The sequence below is a fragment of the Neltuma alba genome, unplaced genomic scaffold (genome assembly GCF_004799145.2).
Source record: "Neltuma alba isolate B1F8T4 unplaced genomic scaffold, ASM479914v2 tig00006189_pilon, whole genome shotgun sequence".
Taxonomy (NCBI): domain Eukaryota; kingdom Viridiplantae; phylum Streptophyta; class Magnoliopsida; order Fabales; family Fabaceae; genus Neltuma; species Neltuma alba.
Genome location: NW_021634380.1, coordinates 20,420 through 41,526, shown reverse-complemented (window position 1 = coordinate 41,526; position 21,107 = coordinate 20,420). Strand labels below are relative to the sequence as shown.

Below are 21,107 nucleotides of genomic sequence, written 5' to 3'. Positions count from 1 at the left end.
TTTCGTTATGGCCAGATGTTAGCCTGGACAGTGACCTTCAAAGGTTTTCTTATCAAAATGACATAAATACCCTCCCCTCATTTAATGCTACATTGCTACTTACATGGTGCCGTTGAGGTTTGCCCGGTATACCGTGTTTGTCCGGAGGCATAATTCGACCACTTCGCTTTTGTTCACACTAAAATAATCACTTGTTATCCAAACAAGTAAAAAAAAAAAAAAGGATAAATAATTACTTCGTGTGATTATTTCCTCACATAAAGTCATGAATCTCTTATTTGGCAGTCATTTGACACCAATATTTGTTTTACCTTCTTTTTTTTTTTAATTCTTAATTAAGTAAGCTCATAGCTTGCAGCCAATCACTCTATTGAGTCATGATTAATAAAATTTGCAGCAACATAATCAATTCATTTGTGGAGAAATCACTTTTCATGACGTGCCACTTTAAAAATTTATTATTGGTATGCTTTATGTCTAAATAATTAAATCGATTAAGAATCTATGGACAAGAAATATCCACCTGTTCTTTATATTTGATGTTCTAACAAGCATAAGTACATCATAAGAGTGTCATTTTCTGAATTGTACATAGTTTGCGTCCAAGAATAATATCCTTTCCCAGTTTCTTTATTTTTTACGCCATTTTTTGTACGTTTTGGTCTAAGAATTGCTGTGGATTGGCATGTTCTATGGCTATACAAGGTTGGAAGTGTCTTTTAGTGTGTTATTGGGTATAGAGAGTTCAAAGGAAATGAACAGAGGAAGTACAAACATAATTAATTGATTGATTACTTAAACTAATTATGAAGCCAGTTGAAAACTTGAAATCGAAATGCCATCGCAGTTTTTTCCCAAAGGATTGAAATAATTGGTATAATTCTCGAAAGGTGTTTGATGAAATGATGAAGACGATGAAGAAGAATATTCTCCTGAGACATTATGAGGAACATGGACCTTTTATATCACCAACCAGTCATCCCACCAATCATTGAAGATTGAGAGGAATCTATTCTTCTTAAACATCAAATATAGAAGACTAACCTTCGTTTCTTTTCATGTGATTATGGCCCTAACTCTTTTATGTGCTCGATTTTTAAGTCAAAGCATTATTAATGACTTTTAGTCAATTATAATATATTTAATAGGATTATCAAGTACGTTGGCAAAAAGAAAGGTTTATCAAGTACCAGTAAAAATGATTATCAAGTAGTGGCTATAGTGGGATCTTTCATCCTATTAGCAGATAATAGTTGATCTTAGGAATTCAATTTTCAATCTTTGCGTATAAAGTAAACTTTGTTAAGAAACGTACCTCTTTCCTTCATATTTTGAAGGAATTTTATTTTCATGATCACCAAATAATATATTTCACGAAATTGGTTTTTTTAATAATAAATATTTCATTATTCTCACCTAATTTTTTCGCATTACACGATTTGCAGCTCCCTTTCTTATGCTTTTCACATATGGTATATTATTTAATGGAAGCGGTTCAGCATTTTTTTTTGGGGGGCATAAGACACATTTTTTTCATATGGGTTCCTAATGTTGTGACTACAAGTAAGATAAAACAGAAAGTCAATTGGAGTCCGTGTTAAGTAATACTACTTTCGGTCCTAATTATAAGACTTTATTTGTAGTCTACAAATAAGATCTTATAATTAGGATAAGAGATAGCAGTTACTATTTAGTCAAAAGCTGTATAAATAGAAGCAGAGATGTTCTCAAGCCCCCTGTATCCTAATTCACAATCACTACTAATTAATTGGTTTTCTGTGTCTACAATATTGCAAGAAATCAATAACCATTTTTGTCATCAGCTATAGCTAAAAATATAGGAAAGTTTGTAGAACTACCGCGTGAAAATAGTAGAATATCTAAAGTTTAAACACCGGGAGAATTATAATCAAGTCCCATACAAGAGAAATAACTACTAAAAGGTTCAATAACAACATGAACAGCCTGTAATGACAAGTTCTGAAATGGAGAATAACAAACCCTGGAACTTGTTTTATAATTTTTTTTCTTACACGGGATCTCATTGCAATTCTTCCTTAAACATCTAATTACTTGGAGATTTTATGTATATAACACTGCCTCTGGAATCCGGTTCTTAATATAAAATCTTATTTGACTTTTATTTTGGTCCTAAATATAAGACTCTAATTTACTTTGTCTTTTATATTTATGCATTTTTTTAAGGTAGTCCTTAGTAGTTCTAGCCAATATAATTTATTAGCAAAGATATTTTAGGAAAGACAACATATATTTAGTATAAATAACTAACTTAACTTATTTTATTAATCTACTCAAATTAGTCAACTAGTTCTTATATTTAGGACCGGAGCCAATACACTTTATTAGCAAAGATATTTTAGGAAAGACAACATATATTTAGTATAAATAACTAACTTAATTTATTTTCTTAATCTACTCAAATTAGTCAACTAGTTCTTATATGTAGGACCTGAGGCAGTACTGCATATTATTTGGAGATATTATTTCTCTGGTCCTAAATATAAGACCCATTTTGTAGTGTAAAATTACATTACAAAATGGGTCTTATATTTGAGACCAAAAGGAGTATTATAATAAGAATTTTATAATATCTCACACAAACCGTGGCATGTCACTGACCACATAAGATTACGAAAAGTTATGTCGCATTTGTCTGGCCAGCCATAATGAAAATCTAATGGTAATAAAAATAGTTATCTTACCAACATCAATAATTAATGAGAATTTTTTTATTAAATTAGGTAAGTTTGAAATTTGAAATATAATCTTTTACTCACACCTTATTATTATACAGGGTTAACGAAAAGGTTTAGTATATAAATCATAGTAAATGGGTAATTAAATATAATGATGCTGGTTGAGCTGCCTCATATATACAATAACTAGAGATTTCTTTCATGTGCGATGCACGGATTAAAATATTTAATTAAATTTTAAATGATAATAAATTGTATTGTCTAAGGCAGTTCAAAATTAAATTCACTTTTTATAGAAATGTAATTTTTTTTATTCATTCAAATGAGATTTGAATTAGAGATTCAAAAATTAAAAAGACCAAATTTAAATTTATTTATTTATTTTTCTATTCGGATGTCTTAATGTTATACCCGACCGTTTTTAAAACGAACCGGGTATTACAAGTTTTCAAGAATATAATTAATGATTGATGATTTAGCGTATAGTGACTGATGTAGATTGTAGAATTGGGAGATGTCTAGTTTTTATATTTAACTATATGTTTTATTATTAAATTTAGTATCGCGTACAAAAATAGGGATTAGCAGAGTGGAAAACGTGATTCCATTTATAAGCAAAAACAAAACAAAAAAACGCGTTAATATGATTATGGAACAAGCAAGGAATATTTCTTCTAGTAGTTCTGAATATAAGGCCCATAATAATTTTGCATTATATATTGATCTTAGATATAAGGTCTAACCACTTAATTATAAAATCAATAAAAGATGGCCAGGTGATTAATTTTGTCTGAAAATAAAATAAAATAAAATATTGATTTTACTCGGATTTAAATATTGTTTGAAATTTATAGTGCATTTTCTCGTACAGCTACATGGATAATATTAATCTGACTGAGATTATGTACACTTTTATTATAACGAGGGGTGAAGATATAATTGCGATATAATGCATCATTTTGGTACGTAATCGATATTTTTGGCGTAAATTGAATTTCGCGAAACGTTCCTTTCAAAAATTGTCCATTCCTACATAATAATTCGTCCTCAATTTTGCCAACTCAACAGATAATGGCCAGCGAGATATATTTAATCAACAAGAAACATCACTCTAAAATGTTATAGTTTATACCATATACGCCATGTTATGGCAGTAAAATTAATGGATTACAGAATTGTTCGATGAGAACTCGAGCAAGAGAAGATAAGGGGAATTAAAGAGGTGAAGTTAAAGAAAAAGAATATCGATAAAATATATTAAACCTAATATGATATTTCTTTTCCTAAAGTTTCTACGAAATTTGTGTTTAATTAGCCTAAGTTAAATGGTTGGAAGATCATACACACACACAAGGATTATGAGAAGTTTGGAAGGAGTTTATGAAATAGAATTGAAATGAATCATCAATTAGATATATGAAACCTAATGCAATGTTTCTTCTCCTAAAAATTTTCTACCAACTCTGAGTTCAGCCTGAATCAAATATGAATGGAAAATGAGAGGGATTTGGTGTAAAGGTGAGGAAACTTTTGAATATACACATACACACGAAGAAGGGCCTGGCTTCGATTGAAAAACTTGGGAGGAATTCACGAAACGGAAGAAGTGATCAATTTGAACCATCTCCTGCATATTGACTGACGAAGACAAGAATTAAGAGATAGATAACACAGTGGATCTCACGTGTTATACACTATTCCGGTTCTAAATATAAGACTCTTATACTAGTGTGTATAAGAGTCTTATATTTAGGATAGGAGGAGTAGTATTTTAAGCATGTTTATCTTTTTTTTATCTAAAAAGTCAATCCACGTAAAAGCGTTTCCAGTCGAAAGTGGTAAAGGGATTAGGTTAGATGTACCGCGTATATTGAAAAGAAAAAAAAAAATCTGAAAACCAGTGAAATGAATCGCTGCGAGATTGGTAATATTTCTTATGCTTTTTAAAATTATGGAAATATACACTCATATCATCATACAATTATGGATTCAGACTTATTTATAAGTGAATCGAAAGGAAGACATGATAAGGCTCCATCCCAACTGCGCGTTTGAAATTAATCTATAGGATATGCAGATAATGGACTGTTGGGATATGAAGATGGCACAAAAATATTTCTTTTTTTCTTTTTTAAGTGAATGAACGATTATGATAAACTCTCATGGTCTTACTGGATCTGTTTTGTGCTGAATTCAAGTGATCTCACTTATTATGTTTTTGCTAGTCATTAAAAAAGAACAATAAAATGTGTATTTTTTTTTCAAATTTAGAAATTGCTATGAAATCTTAGATCAATTACCACTCAAAGCCTTTAAACAGAATACTACATATATGACTTTACCGACGCAATTAACAAAAAATCGAGAAATTGAAAAAAAAAAAGGGCCAACGACATACACACATACTTAACGGAAAAGAAACACTATAACTCATTTAACAACGGCGGTCACAACTAACCACAACACTTTCTATAGCTCAAAACGCTAGAACCAATATTTTTTCTTTTTCCCCCATTCACAGCAATAAGCACATTTCGATACTCTCTAAAGCTTCAAAGTTCAAAGCCAAATCGAACTTCTTCTTCTGCGACCCTTCTGATCCATCCTCGTCCATGTTCTCTAAATCAATGAATTCAACCTTCTTGATGGGTTTCTCCAACATGTCGATAAATGGCCTGGTGGTTTGCTCAGTTGTCGTTTTAGCCACCTCTTGAATGCTTCTTTTCTGGGATCGCTGACGTGTTGCACCGCCTCTGGTGTTGTTCTTTGTGGTGGCGGATGAAAACCCTAGTTGCGGTGGCTGGAGTGAACCAGCAGGAGCACTTGCGGGAACATAAGTGGTCAAACCAAGGTTCATTCTCGGCGGAGGCGTCGGTGGAGTCACCGTCGTCGACGATGGCCCCGGACGAAGTTGGCTGGTCCGGCCGAAAGTCTGTTGGTGTTGGGCTGGTGGCAACATTAATTCTATTATTGCCTTTGTTGCGCCAAAGGAAGTGCGTTAAAATCGTATCTACTGACTTTCTGCGTCGAAGTCTGGGTGTTGCATTTTTTTTTATTTGGTAGTTTCTATTATTAGCAATATGAAATATAAAAACACAATTATTTACAAATGCTAGTGATATATTTTTTTAAAAAAAGATTGTAAGGCTTCCAACAAATTTTACGCTGTATGGAGAATAAATTTTGTACCACCTTCTATATTTAATATAAGAACTTATTTGATTTTTATTTTGATCTTAAATATAAGATTTCAATCCACTCTATCTATTATATTTATTTATTTTTTCTTAAGATATTTTTTTTAATAATGACAGTGTTAACAATACACTTAATTAATAAGGATATCTTAGGAAAGATAATACCTATTTATTATAATAATATAAATAATTAACTTACTAATTTTTTTAATTTACTCAAATTAATTAATTAACTCTTATATTAATAATCGGAGGTAGTATTATACTGATATCTTATAGATATATTAATATGCCCTTTGCGTGGGGTACTACGGACGGAATTTGTCGAATGCCACTACTCAATTCATCAGGCCCAGCTGTATTATGGCCTTGGGGTAAAGTTGGTTGCAACTTTTATAAAAGTTTCTTTTTCTATGTGTTTAGAATTTTATTCTTATAAATCAGGCATATGAAAACAATGAGATGGGCCTCCCTTCCACGAAGTACGAGTACCTCAATGATAAATTGGTCGGCCCATGAAAATATTGGGCTAGGTTGGAGTTAGCTCGGCCCATAGTCACTGAGCGCGCCGATTACTTTCTTCGATGATTCTCTATGCATTATGAAGGCCGCCACAATAAATTAAAACCCTAGTTCCGGATCCATTAAAACCCTAGTTCCGAACCCTCCCTTCTCTCCTCGCCTCCCTCTCCCCACTCGTTGTCACGGACCTTCGCAGCTGAAAATGGTGAGGCCTCTAACACTATGCTCTTGCTGGCTATGTATGCTCTGTGCATCCATCTTGCTTAGTTTTTTCTTTTATGCTGATCTGTTTTTTGTGTTTTTTTTTCCTGCTCTGTCACGCAGCCTTTCAAAAGATACGTTGAGATCGGGAGGGTTGCTCTTGTTAACTATGGCAAGGACTACGGGAAACTCGTTGTCATTGTCGATGTCATTGACCAGAACAGGGTATGCGTCTTTTCTTTTCTTTTTTTGGGCATCTGTTACCGTTCACTTGCTGTCAGATTCGGGGTGACTCAGTTGTCTGTTTGTGTAAAAGTTTGAATCAATATGCGTGTTAAAGTATGTATTAGTTTTTAGTTTTCCTGCTTCCCAAGCAGCGAGTAGGATTTTATTTTACATTTACGTGCTTTCCCCGTAATGGAATGCTGTTCTAGGTTTTATGGGAAATTGGGAAATAATTGAACATGGGTTTTTAGTAGTTGAATTTGGTGACCTTAGTTTGTTTTACACTTTGAAACTTTATTGCTATCAATCAATCTGGGCGTTGCTGCTTCGGTTTATTTTTGACATCCTACTAGGAGGTTTTGACCTTCTGTTGATATCCCGGGGGATTTTTTTTTTCCAAAAAAAAAAAAGATTCCATTTGGCCATCAATGTATTGTCCCAGAAAAGTTATTTATACCCCGATTAATGCGTTTGGCTAACTCTGACAGTTTTTGCAACCGTGGGTTATTGGTGGACTAGTATTTCAATGTATCTTGTGCAAATATCAGGGTCCATCAGATACCCGCGTCGAGCTTGAAAAGCTGGAGCGCTCTTGTTGTATTGAAATCATTTTGGCCATTTTTGAGGACATTCTCGCACTTGAATACTTGGGATTTGATCTTTGGTGTGATTTATCTTCATGTTTGCAGGCTCTGGTTGATGCACCTGACATGGTGAGGTCTCAAATGAACTTCAAGAGGCTTTCCCTCACTGATATTAAGATTGACATTAAGAGGGTTCCCAAGAAGAAGGAGCTCCTTCAAGCAATGGAAGCTGCTGGTGGGTAAACTGCTGAAACACTTTTTGGGTATTTATTTATTAAGTATATTATGTTCGGTGAATAATTGTTTTCATTTACAGATGTCAAGAAGAAGTGGGAGAATAGTTCTTGGGGTAGAAAACTGATTGTTCAGAAGAGGAGGGCATCTCTCAATGATTTCGATAGGTTCAAGATAATGTTGACAAAGATCAAGGTGGGTTTTTTACATACTTGACTTTTCGCATATCTGATTCTAGTATCATCTTGTATTTTGGTAAACAAGATTCATTGATTTTATTTTTTAGTCTTTTGTATTCTGTCCAAGTATTCTTTGTTGTTGGCACGATTGGTGATAATCTACATTATTTATTTCGTGCAGAGGGCAGCTGCTGTAAAGCAAGAACTTGCTAGGCTGAAGAAGAGCGCATCTTAGGCATTATGTTGGGAGCAGTATTCTAATTTTTGCCTTGTATTTTTTTCGAACAGTACACCTTTGTTATGAGTTTTTACAGAAAGTTTTATTTTGGAGTATATAAAACGGTTCAAGCAAACCCGAGGCAATGATCTATTTCTTCCCATTGACGATTATGACCAAGTCACACCTGATTTACACAAAAGCCCGGAGGAATTAGGACAAAAAGGCGCAAATACGCTGACACCTGGTTGAGAAAACCTTAGGACTCACGAGGACGATCCGTGTTAGCTTCAATAAAATCAACAGACATCAGAGAATATTAAATTACTTGCCTACCAATGAACCGTAGAGAATGTTTCAAGTGTTTTCCTAATAAATTAAGTCCTATCGATTCGCTTCAGAACTTGCCAATATTTTAAGTATTCAGTGGCGTCTACCTCAGAACTTAGCCATTGTGCAGCCTGGACTCAGTTCTAGCATTTTCTTCTTTTTTCTTTGGGGGGTCTAAAACAAAGCAGGGGGAAGAGACCAAGCAAGCTGTAGTGTTACCTGGTCCTAGTGGGTGTAAGCTGAAGTACGGCTGAATCCAATCTCGTTGAAGAGTTCATTGTCTTCAAAAACAACCAAGCAGAGAAGCCAAAGCTAATTCAGCAAATGGGGTTCTTTTTCTGGGATTACGCAACTCAAAAGTGAGATCAAACCGCCACGAACAACAGGGTGAAAAAAGGTAAACCGCAGTAGCAAAATGGGGTTTAGCGACTGCTGCAATGAAAAAGAAGGGGGGGAGTGGGTGGTGTGGGAGGCTTTGCTTCAGAAAGATATGCCTTAGGGCTCAAGAGAGGAAAGTGGTGGGAAAACTGAAAATAGTAATGTAATGGCCCCAGAAAATGAGCTCTAATGGCGGCTAAAAAGTAAAAAGCCACTAAAAATGGGGGTATGAAGGTTCCAAAGACAAGACAAAGGATCCTAAGTTCGATCTTTTGGACACCAATTCCAACCAAGGACCGTCAATTCTCTGCTGACTGACATATGAGCTCGTTGAAAATTAATCTTTTTTCGCATAAATCTTTTATTCTATGGTCCTAACTCTTTATGTGCTCATTTTTTAAGTCAAAGCATTATTAATGACTCTTAGTCTAATATAATATATTTAATAGGATTATCAAGTGCGTTGGCAAAAAAGAAAAGATTATCGAGTACCAGTAAAAAAATGATTATGCAAATAACAATTGATTTTAGGGATTTAATTTTGAGTTTTTGTGCGTAGAGTAAATTTTGTTAAGAAATATACCACTTTCCTTCATATTTTGAAGGAACTTTATTTTCATGATCACCAAAAAATGTACTTCACAAAAGTATAATTTTTTGAATAATAAATATTTTATTATTCTCACCCAATTGTGTTCGAGTTGCACATTTTGCTGCTCCCTTTCCTATGCTTTTTAAATATATGTTATATTCCTATGGTCCTATTTATAGGTCAGTGAGAAGACATTTTTTAGTCCTATTTATAATATAGTAAGAAAATTTTTTTATATGAATATATAATTTTACCCTTTATTTTTTATTGTGTTGAATTTATTTACATCAAGTATAATGTATATTAAATAAAAATAATTAAAAAATTATTAAATTTTAAACGAGAGTTGGTGAAATTTATATTTTTTTAAATTTATATAAAACATGTTAAAAGTGATTTATAAATAGAGTAAAATGAGTATTATTTAGTGGGAGCGGCTCAACATTTTTTTTTTTGGCATAAGACACATTATTCTCATATGTTTCTCTAACGTTTTAGATACAATAAGATAAAGCAAAAGGTGAATGGAGTCCGTCTGAAGTAATAACTTAAAATAAAGAAATTAACTATAGTTATTTAGTAAAAACTGTATAAATAGAAGCGGAAATGTTTTATACCTCCTATATATTAATAATTCATAATCAACTAATAATTAATTGGTTTTCTGTATCTAGATTATTGCAAGAAGTCAGTAACCATTTTTGTAATCAATTAACAGCTAAAAAATAGGAAAGTTTGTAGAGCTACGGCGTGAAAGTATAGTAGAATATCTAAACACCTACTCATTGCCTTGGGACCTTTTTTTTTTTTTAAATACATATTATTTGGAGATATTACTATAACAAGAATTATATACTGCCCCGCAAATCGTGACATATCACTTACCATATAAGATTACGAAAAGTTATGTCTCATATTTTATGTCTGGCCAACCATAATGAAAATCTAACGGTAATAAAAATAGTTTATCTTACCCACATCAATAATTAATGAGAATTTTTTCATTACATTAGGAGAGTTTGAAATTTGAAATATAACTTTTACTCACAACTTTTTTTATATTTAAGCTTAAGTAAGTTAGCCTCGTGTGACTTATGATAAATTAATAATTAATAAATTATGGATGAAAATCTAGAGTTGGAATTGCATTATTAGACAGCGTTTAACGAAAGGTTTATATAAATTATAGTAAATGCGTAATGATGGTGGTTGAGCTGCCTAATATATATAATAATTTAGCTTTAGGGATTAATGTGGATTGTGGAATTGGGGGATTTCTAGTCTTTACATTTAACTATATGTTTATTATTAAATTTAGTATCTTATACAAAAATAGGGATTAGCAGATTGGAAAACGTGATCCTATTTTATAAGCAAAAACAAATAAAAACACGTTAATATGATTATGGAACAAGTAAAGAACATTCGTTGTAGCGTAAGTTCCATAATAATTTGGATTCATCTCTTAGACATAAGGTCTATAAAATAAAATTTTGATTTTGCTCGGATTTAAATTTTATTTGAAATTTATATTACAATTTCTTTTATAGCTACAAGGATAATGTAATTTTTTATATGATTGGGATTATATATACTTTTATTATAATGAGAGGTGAGGATATAATTGCGACGTAATGCATCATTTTGGTAGGAATCGATTTTTTGACGTAAATTGAATTTCACGATATGTTCCTTTCAAAAATTGCCCATTCATAAATAATATTTCCTCCTCAATTTTTGCCAACTCAGTAGATAATGGCCAGCGAGATATTATACTTAATCAACAGGAAACATCACTCTAAAATGTTATAGTTCATTATTTTTAAAACCAACTTTAATTTCTCTTGAAATCCTACCATTATTCCTAAGCTGCTTTTCATTCTCAAGTTTTAATTTTTTTTATGTGCCAATTCAATATAGGAATGGCCAGCACAGTGACATAAAATTTTAAGTAGGATACGAAGTAGAGTATTTGATTTAACGAAACAAAGAAATTTTTTATGTACAGTTTTACAAAACACACACAAAAAATTTACAGAAACTAAGCATCACGTCGAGAAACACTAGTATAGTCGAGTATTTTTGCAACTTCAATGAAATGAAGAAAATATTTCATGTACGTTTGTCCAAAACACACAAAGCAGCTACTCCACGCTAGAGAAACCTAGTACGGTATTTTTTTCTCATAAATTTCACGACGCTGGGTTTAAGTTAATTAAAGTTGGAATATCACAAACATGTATAGGGGATTATGAAGAGTTTGGAAGGGAGTTCATGAAATAGAAGAACTGATCAATTTGGACCATCTCTTGCATATTGACCAACCAAAACAAGAGTTGACAGATACAGTGGATCTCACGTGTCAGATAGTATTCACGCTCGTATTTACCTCTTTTTTATCTAGGAAGTCAATCCGCGTCAAAGCATTTCAAGTCGAAAGGCATAGAAGAATTAGGTTAGATGTACCATACTACCTCCGGTTCTAATTATAAGATCTAATTTACTAATTTGAGGAGATTAAAAAATTTAGTAAGTTAGCTATTAGTAATGAATAGATGCTTTTTTTTTCTGAAATATTCTTGCTAATCAAATTTATTATTTAAAACTACTAGTATTAAGGGGTTATCTTGAAAAAAAAATGAATAATATGAGAGACAAAATAAATTAAGTCTTATATTTAAGACCAAAATAAAAGTCAAATAAGATCTTATATTAAGAACCGGAGGTAGTACATTGGAACAAAAACTTGAAAACCGGTGAAATGAATCATCACCACTAGATTGTGTAATAATTTTTATGCCTTTTAAAATATGCCCATTGAAAATATTTGCCACTTATGACACTTGTTAGTGAAAAATATACACTTTCATCATACAATTATGGATTCAGATTTATTTAACATAACAGCGAATCAAGCAAGACATGATAAGGCTCTATCCCAACTACACGTTTGAAATTCATCTATAGGATATGAGATGGACTGTTGGGATATGAAGATGGCACACAATTTTTTTTTTCCCAAAAAAAGTGAAGGAACGATTATGTTTTTGCTAGATCATAATAAAAAAAAATAAAAGAGTATATATATTTTTTTAAACTTATAAATATTGCTATGAAATCTTAGATCAATTACCACTCAACTACAGTAACAGCTACATGTAGATTATATTGATATTATACTTTTAATATGATGAGAGGTGAGGAATATAATTGCCAATATAATGCGTCAATTTGGTATGGAATCGATATTTTTGGCGTAAATTGAATTGCATGATATGTTCCTTTCAAAAACTGTTGACGCCCATTCATATGTTGTAACCATTACTTCGCAACTTAATAGATAAAACCCCATTCTATGTAAACCATTTATATGTAATTTATACTCCTCCGGTCCTTAATATAGGACCTAATTGTTGATTAATTTTGGTGCTAAATATAAACTCATTTATCATATTTATTAATTTTCTCTAAAATATCATTATGGATACTCCCTCACCATAATCAAGTAGAAGAGAGAGAGGAGATATTAAGAAAGATGATTATGGTATTTTAGAAAAAACGTGTCATATTTCTTATAATTAATTAATTTACCTAACTTCCTTAATCTAATCAAATTAATTAAATGGGTCTTATATTAAGAATCGGAAGAGTACTATAAAATGATTCTTGTATTTAGAATTGGAGGGGTACTTAATCAACAAGAAATTTAAACATCACTCTAAAATGTTATAGTTCATTATTTTTTTAGGACAAAATTCTAATAGGAACAGTTCCCGTGACCAACTTTCCTTTGAAAACATATCATTCATAAGCTGATTTTCACTTTTTCAGGAGCTTTGCAATTTTTTTACGTACCAATTCAATTTTTGCTTATACGATCTACGTAATGTTATCATGGCAGTAAAAGTAATGGGTTACAGGATTGTTGAATGATACTATATATATATATATTATACAAATTTATAAATCATTACTTTGGTTTAATTTATGAAAGATTTTCTATGAATTTAATGCTTCAATTTTTCAATTATTGTCCTAATGTCATTACATATATCTGCAATGAATTTATACAGAGACATATATATACAGTCAAAGCATTTTTAAACAGAATATTACATATATGACTTTGCCAACACTGGCTTTAAAAAAAAAAAAAAGGCAATGACATGCACACACATGCTTAACGGAAAAGAAAAACTATAACTCAATTAACAACGACGGTTACAACTAGCTACAACACTAATTTACTAAAGCTCGAAACATAAAAACCAACAATATTTTAATCTTTTTCTTTCCCCTAACTGTGAGAGATCATTACTTGATGTATAGAACCTAGAAATGACAAAGCATGTACTGTTTGATACTCTCTAAAGCTTCAAAGCCAAATCCAACTTCTTCTTCTGCGAACCTTCTGAACCATCCTCGTCCATGTTTTCTAAATCAATGAAGTCGACCTTCTTGATGGGTTTCTCCAACATGTCGATAAATGGCCTGGTGGTTTGCTCAGTTGTTGTTTCAGCCACCTCTTGAATGCTTCTTTTCTGGGATCGCTGACGAGTTGCACCGCCTCTGGTACTGTTCTTTGTGGTGGCGGATGAAAACCCTAGTTGCGGTGGCTGGAGTGAACCAGCAGGAGCACTTGCGGGAACATAAGTGAGCAAACTAGGGTTCCTTCTCGGCGGAGGGGCCGGTGGAGTCACCATCGTCGACGACGGCCCAGGATGCGGTTGGCTGGTCCAGCTGAACGTCTGGTGGTGGTTATTGGCAACATTAATTCTATTATTGCCTTGTTGCACCAAAGGAAGTGCATTAAAATCGTTTCTACTGACTTTCTGCATCAAAGATCGAGCATCAAAGCCGTTTCGATTGACTTCTGGCACCCGAGGCCGGTTTTGCGAAACGTTTCGGTTGACTTCCGGTGCCAGAGGCCGAGTTCCGGAAACGTTTCTATTAACCCGTTGCAGATTACTGGGGAGTGAAGATGATGAAGAAGTCCTGATAGATAAGTTATTGGGCATTACAGCGAGTTGATGTGAGCGAAAAGCTTGATCTCTTGATGAAGCTCTGGGGTGGGTTTGATGGCTATTGAAGTTAATAACTTCTTGACGAGCCAAATGAGAATCAACATGGGCTATGAGAGCTTCCCTGTTTGGGAAAACTTGGCTGCAAAATCGGCAAGCAATTTGTGCATCATTGTGAGGGTAATGATTATTCTTAGAGTTCCAGCCCATATTGGCCATGGAAATGAACAAGGAAGTATAAAGACTTTTAGAGAGAGACTTTTTGATGTGAGCATTTGGTGTGAGAGATTATGATCCTTATATAATACATGAAATATATTGCACATTAATTACTTTGCATATAATGGCGGCTTGGTCATTTACGGCCTTGATAGCTATCTGCTATTGTGTATATTTTTTTCTTGGCTCGTTTCGGATACAAAATCAAACATTATGAATTTCCATAACAAAATGTTTGACCCTATTTAATTCTTGCTATAAAATTAATTGGAGGGAAGTAATTAAGAGAAAAGAAATTAAATGTAACACTTATATTTGGGAATGGAGGCCAGGGGGGTTGTAATTTACTGTGTGCACTGTCCCTGGTGCTATAGTGCATTAAAGCTTGTGTGTAAAGGCAATAATATGGAACTTTCCAAAATTTAATGAAAAAGACATAAAGTTTAGCAAGTATTAATTTGGTTTATTTACTCTCTGATTTGACTGTATCTGTTTTTCTCGTTTTTGGGAACTCAATTTTTTTTTCTATGAATAATATAATTTCAAGAAACAATAATCCATTTATATTTTTTTCACTCTGCGGTTAAATTTAGCTTGATTCCCTTCCACCCACAATTAATATTTTAGAAACATATGGGGAAAAATAAAAATCTACCTTACAATTTGAAAGAAGATCAAGACCATACGTGCACATGTAATTATAGTAAAATCCTCTTCTACGGTTGTGCCTTTACAACTCATCCAATATAATTTCTTCAACTAAAAAGTTTTAACCTTCTAAATAATATTTGATGAAGGAAAGCTTTTTCCCTTTTTATTTTTCTTTATTTGATAAACAGGAAAGTTGTTTTCTTGTATATGAATATGTGATGATGCAAATCTATCGCTTTCTGAATGAATGGGATTTCGTCTACACTTTCCTTTATAGCATTTATGATGTACATATACAATTTTTTCCCTTATTTTTAACTTTATAAATGCATAATATCTATGTAACCAGATTTTATTCCATATAGAAAGGGAAACAGTGGAGGATCTCTCGTAATAAATAATAATAAATGAAAATAATAATCTAATGAATTTTAAAATAATTATGGATGTTGTGTGATTTCTGCCGAATATGCAAGAAGAAGTTTCTTTTTAATGTGCATGCATTTATTTGTTTTCACATATTTTATTTTATGATAAAGACGAGTATAAATTATTGTGATCAAATGATAGCAACTCTAATAGATTTTCTTCCAATTACAACATTTGAACCCATTCCTTTTTTTGCCAACAACATTTGAACCCATTCAATTGTTATCACTTATTAGTTATTAGTATTATTTTTTTTTTGGCCAACCACTTATTAGTATTCCAGATCTTTGATATAACTGGCAAATATCTATAAAGTGTAAATTTTTGGCAAAAAAAGTGTAAATTTATTTTATCCAAGGTGGCTAGTGTCGGTATAAAATAGAGGCACCTAGTCTTAAAAAATATTTATGTCTTTATAAGTTATTTTTAGCATATTTTATACAGATTAAAAAAAACCTTAAATTTCATTAACTCTCATTTAAAATTTAACAACTTTTTAACTCTATCCTTATTTAATATACATTATACGTCATGTAAACAAAATCAACACATTAATAAATGAGAGGTAAAATTATACATCTATGCAAAAAAATGTCTCTTAGTACTATATAAAAAGAACAAAAACATGTCTTCTATCTCTGACCTTACGAATAAGACCAGACAGTATGTTCTTTGCATTTTTATCTGCATGCTTGAAAACTTGTCAATGTCAGTTGGGCAAAAAAATTTGTAAATGTTGATCATAAACAATAACACAATTTGAAAAAATAAGCCTACTTTTTATGATAGTTTGTTCTTTTTGCCATATTGCATGATATTTTTTATGCAGATACATAAAGCATTAAAAGTGTTATATAATGTGGACCGGAGTGATAAATACTTGCAGCGTATTAATTAGTCATTTAACTGCCATTTATTGAAGCGCTTTGGAAAAAAACGCGAGACATTAATTCTTGACCCGTTTGTATAAGCCGGAAAGGCCTCGAGAAAAGATAAAAATGATAAATCGTCACCATCCAGCGTCCCATTCAAATCGCTCCTCCGTTTGATTCTACCCCCTGATATGCTTATTATAAATTTTGAATTTAAATAATTAATTTGCATATAATAAAAAATTAGTTAAAAATAATAAATAAGTATAATTAAAGATAAAATAAAAAAATCATTAAATATTGAGACAAGCTTAAATTAAAATTTATAAAATCAAATACACATCTCTCCAAATTTACGACTTAAAAATAGAATGGAGGAGTAATTTGCATCTTAATTAAAATGAAATGCATGTACTGTAATTATAAGAGAAGGACATTTGGGTTTCCTATAAAAAAATTATTCACATTTTGACCTCTAATTTTAAAAAAGGTTGAGAATATAATAGACAAAAGTGCCCTTTAGACCATTTAATTTTATAGAAATTTCATTGTTATTCCTTATTTTTATAAAATAAAATTAAACAACCTCAACAGTAAAATTACTCTTTTGATTTTATTTATGGAATAAAAAAAGAAGGCATTTTTTGATCAAATTTATGGGGTACTAAAAGAAAATTTTTATATGAACGTACAATTTTATTATTAATTTATTATTGCATTGACTTTATTTATATGGAATATAATGTATATTAAATAGAGATAAAGTTGAAAAGTTGTTAAATTTTAAATAAGAATTAACAAAATTTAAGGTTTTTCTTAGTTAATGTAAAATATGTTAAAAGTGACTTATAAATAGAATCAAAGAAGTAGACTTGTATATGGTTATTAATCTCAAGAGATTTATTGTTTTAAGGAATCGAACTATTAATAATTTTCTATAAGCAATTTAAACTAAAGTATATATTTTGTCTTTTAACTTTATGTAAGATTTCAATATGCTCCTTTAACTTTAAAAAGTATATTTTTAGTCATTTAACTCTAAAATTGTTAATTTTAAATGATAATTTTTTGTAACAATCATAATCATTTTGAATATTACACTTAATATGTTAGCATTATATAATATTTTATCAGTATTCAGGAGCTCAATATCATTATTTTTTGTTAATATTTTTAAGGTTAGAGGTCTAAAAATTTACTTTTTAAAGTTAAGGAACTAAAATGAAACCTTATGTAAAGTTAAATGACTAAAAATATACTTTAACTAGTAGTTTGTAACTAGAATGTGTTTTTTGAAAAATAGTTGTAAATGCATTTGAATCCTGGTTATATGCACATACTTCCTGTATATGTACAAAAGATACTTTTGGCAAAAAAAAAAAAAATCACTAGTATTTAATACAAGAACTAATTTGAGAATTAAGTTTGATTTTAAATATAAAATCACAATCTATTCCATGTTCAAAGGTATAGCTTTTTTTCCCCTAAAATATTTTTATTGGTTGTAAGGGGTTTTTACTAAGAAGTGGTCCCAATACACATAATTAACTATAGTAATTAAATATAATAATTTAGAAAGGCTAACATATATTTGTTATAATTCACCAATTTAACTAATTTTTTAATATATTTTTAAATTAATTATTTAACTCTTATATTAACGGCTACAAGTACTACAATTTTTGAAGTAAGCATAATCTTATTTGCAAGATCCCTTTAAAAATATTTAAAATTATAACTATTTTTTTTTTCAGTTTTTATTTATATTAATTATATATTATATTACTTTATTAATTATTTATACTTTTTTCCTATACACTCTTTCTTTTCAAGGGTAATCTTTTCACTAAAAAAATAGCGGTATTTTTTAAGAATGTATATACAGAGGATGGAAGTGTATATTATTTATGAATACATTTACTGAAATGCTATGACTTTTGTGAAAAGTCAATTTATCAATAATTAGAAATTGTCATTTTCCAAGGTTTTTCATAAGAAAAATGCTTTCTTGACTCGAGCCAAATCGCTTAAAAACTGAAAGCTTAAATTAAAAGCGTGGGTTAATGTGTTTTCCTTTTCCCCCATTTTCATCAAGCTCTTGATTGGGAAAAAACGCTAAAGCAGCATATGATCGGTTGATGCTGAATTTGTCGTATCGGGAAATTCTCATTGAATTGAGTTAGATCCTCCTTCGATCGCTCCTATGAATTCCGATTCCTCCCGAGCCCCTTTGATTCCTTCTCTTCCTCCACAGAATCCAAAAGCTAAGCACAGAGACTTCTTTACCCATCTCGAAGCTTACCTTGCTAAGAGAGATGGCGTTGACAAGCTACTCAAAATTTCCAGATACGCTTCCAAGGTTATCCTCGCCTCCTCCGTTATTCAGGGTAATCCATCCCTATCTCTACGTCTCAAGAGGTTCGACTCCAGTGTTGGGGTTAGTCGAAAAGCCTTCAGGATCGGTAAGTTTGTTCAGGACCTGAACGCTTTGAGAAATGCTCATTCTGATTCCAAACAGGATTGGGTTCTCTCTATAATTGCCTATGGTGGTGAAGGCTTGTACTACTTCGTTGAACAGTTCATTTGGCTGGCGAAATCAGGTCTAATCGACAGTAAACATTCACGTAATTTGCAGAAAATCAGTGCTTGGGCTGAGTTTATTGGATACTTCGGTAGTATTGCTTTGAAGCTGAGGGATTTGAGAAATATTTGTGATGACGAGGAATGCTTGAAATCGAGTATTGAATCTGCGACGGGTTCGGGGTGTAAAGAAGATGAGGCGAAGTTAAACAGATTAAGGGAAAAGAAGTTGTTGAAGAAGCTCTCTTTAATTCAAGATGTGGCTGATGGTTTTATGGCATTGGATGATATATTGGATGGGAGAGGACCATTATCTAGGCCATTATTTGTGTCTTCAGCGGGACTGCTGTCGGCACTCATTAGCACTCACAAGAATTGGGTTTCTTGCTAAAATTAGTGGACACTTCTCCAAGGATTGCATTGTCCTGTAACCAGGGCCTTAGTAGTTCTAATAAGCTTTTCACTTGAAAATGTCAGCTGAATGTATGATTTTCACTATAAGTAAAAGTGCTGTGGTTCTTTGTCCTTACATTTATTTCTGACCAATCAAATTGGCAAATGTATTGATGGGCTTCCATTCTTCAAAAGGGTTTCTTTTTGAAAACCATATTGCTCTCACAATTCATATATACTAACTTTACTATGTTCACAGCCCTTGCCATGTTTTTCATGTGCTAATTAATAATTCATTCAGTTTTGCTGAGACGACAATAAGAATTATCCGTGTTTAAGATACTTATGTATACACTATGTTTAGGAATTACCTATCCATTTTTTGTTTTGGCCTTTTTGCTGGGATTGGTTCTTGTTTGTGTATTCTCATCTTAGACTCGATCAACTTCACTTTTTGTAGCTTGCTCAAAGGTACTCATCTGCATGGGAGCTATATGTGTCTTTTCTGCATATCCGTTCTGTTAACCATACAGGTAGCATGTGATCACTGTAACAAACGTGAGAAGATACGTAGCCAAGGGTAGCCTTCAGTACTCTTTGGTTATGTGGGGAAGTCAAATGCAGTATGCTGACTGGCGATGTGCTGGAGTAAGAGGCTTCTGAGTCAGGTGCGGTTTGTTATATGTGCTGTTTGAGTTGCTCTGGATGCTTCGTTTCCTCTGTTTAAAAGTTGAGATTGTTGAACCCAAGACTGGCTTGTTTCTTGCGGTTCTAGAGTTGGTTACCAACGTTAAGATCGTGGTGTTTAATAACGAGGTCTGTGGCCATACTGATCTGAAAATTCTGGTGTTAGATTTCTTCTATTGATCAATACACGCTCTTTTGTGTTTTTCATCTTTTGATAGTTCTACTTCATCTTTTTACTTCTATGGATGTTTATGTACTCCTATGATTAATCAGTAGTAGTAAATATATCGTGTGTTCTTTATTATATTTTCTTGGTTTGGAATTTTTAATCTTGTTAATGTTGTCATTTGTTCTATTGCCTATTGGTATGAATATAAACCCATTATATGACTGAGTTTCTGCTATTATAGATATTTCCTTTCTACCATGTCATGAAAGAGTTTTGGGTTTTTAAATCATGTATAATATTACTTCTAATCCTTAATATAAGAACTCGTTTGATTTTTATTTTGATTCTAAATATAAGATCCTAATCTATTTTGTCTCTCATATTTATACATTTTTTTTCAAGATAGTATTTATAATAATGGTAGTTATAGCCAATACACTTGACTGACAATGATATTTTAAGAAAGACAACACTTATTTATTACAAATAACTAATTTAACTAATTTTTTTAATCTACTCAGATTAGCTAACTAGTCCTTATATTTGAAGCTGATATTGATCGGCAGGGCATTGAAATGGAACTGCCTAGGGATGATTTACTGTGATATAGATATTATTGTATCACTTTCACCTTATACTACCTTGTGCAAACTCACTTCCGGAAGGCTAGTTTGTTCTACTTCGCGTTCTTTCCTCTGTTTTTGATATTT

General features: G+C 31.9%; 2 protein-coding genes across 2 annotated transcripts; both read left to right on the top strand.

The window, feature by feature from the left end:
• Positions 1-6,564: 6,564 nt before the first annotated feature.
• LOC114749821 (probable 60S ribosomal protein L14) lies at positions 6,565-8,249 on the top strand. The gene is made up of 5 exons (XM_028938361.1): positions 6,565-6,641; positions 6,761-6,862; positions 7,552-7,681; positions 7,763-7,875; positions 8,041-8,249. The coding sequence occupies exons 1-5, from the start codon at positions 6,639-6,641 to the stop codon at positions 8,092-8,094; spliced, it is 402 nt and encodes a 133-aa protein (XP_028794194.1). The 5' UTR covers positions 6,565-6,638; the 3' UTR covers positions 8,095-8,249.
• Positions 8,250-18,652: 10,403 nt separating this feature from the next.
• LOC114749827 (peroxisomal membrane protein 11A-like) lies at positions 18,653-19,791 on the top strand. Its single transcript, XM_028938367.1, has one exon. It carries the CDS (start codon positions 18,772-18,774, stop codon positions 19,537-19,539), a length of 768 nt encoding a protein of 255 aa, XP_028794200.1. The 5' UTR covers positions 18,653-18,771; the 3' UTR covers positions 19,540-19,791.
• The last annotated feature ends 1,316 nt before the right edge of the window (positions 19,792-21,107 follow it).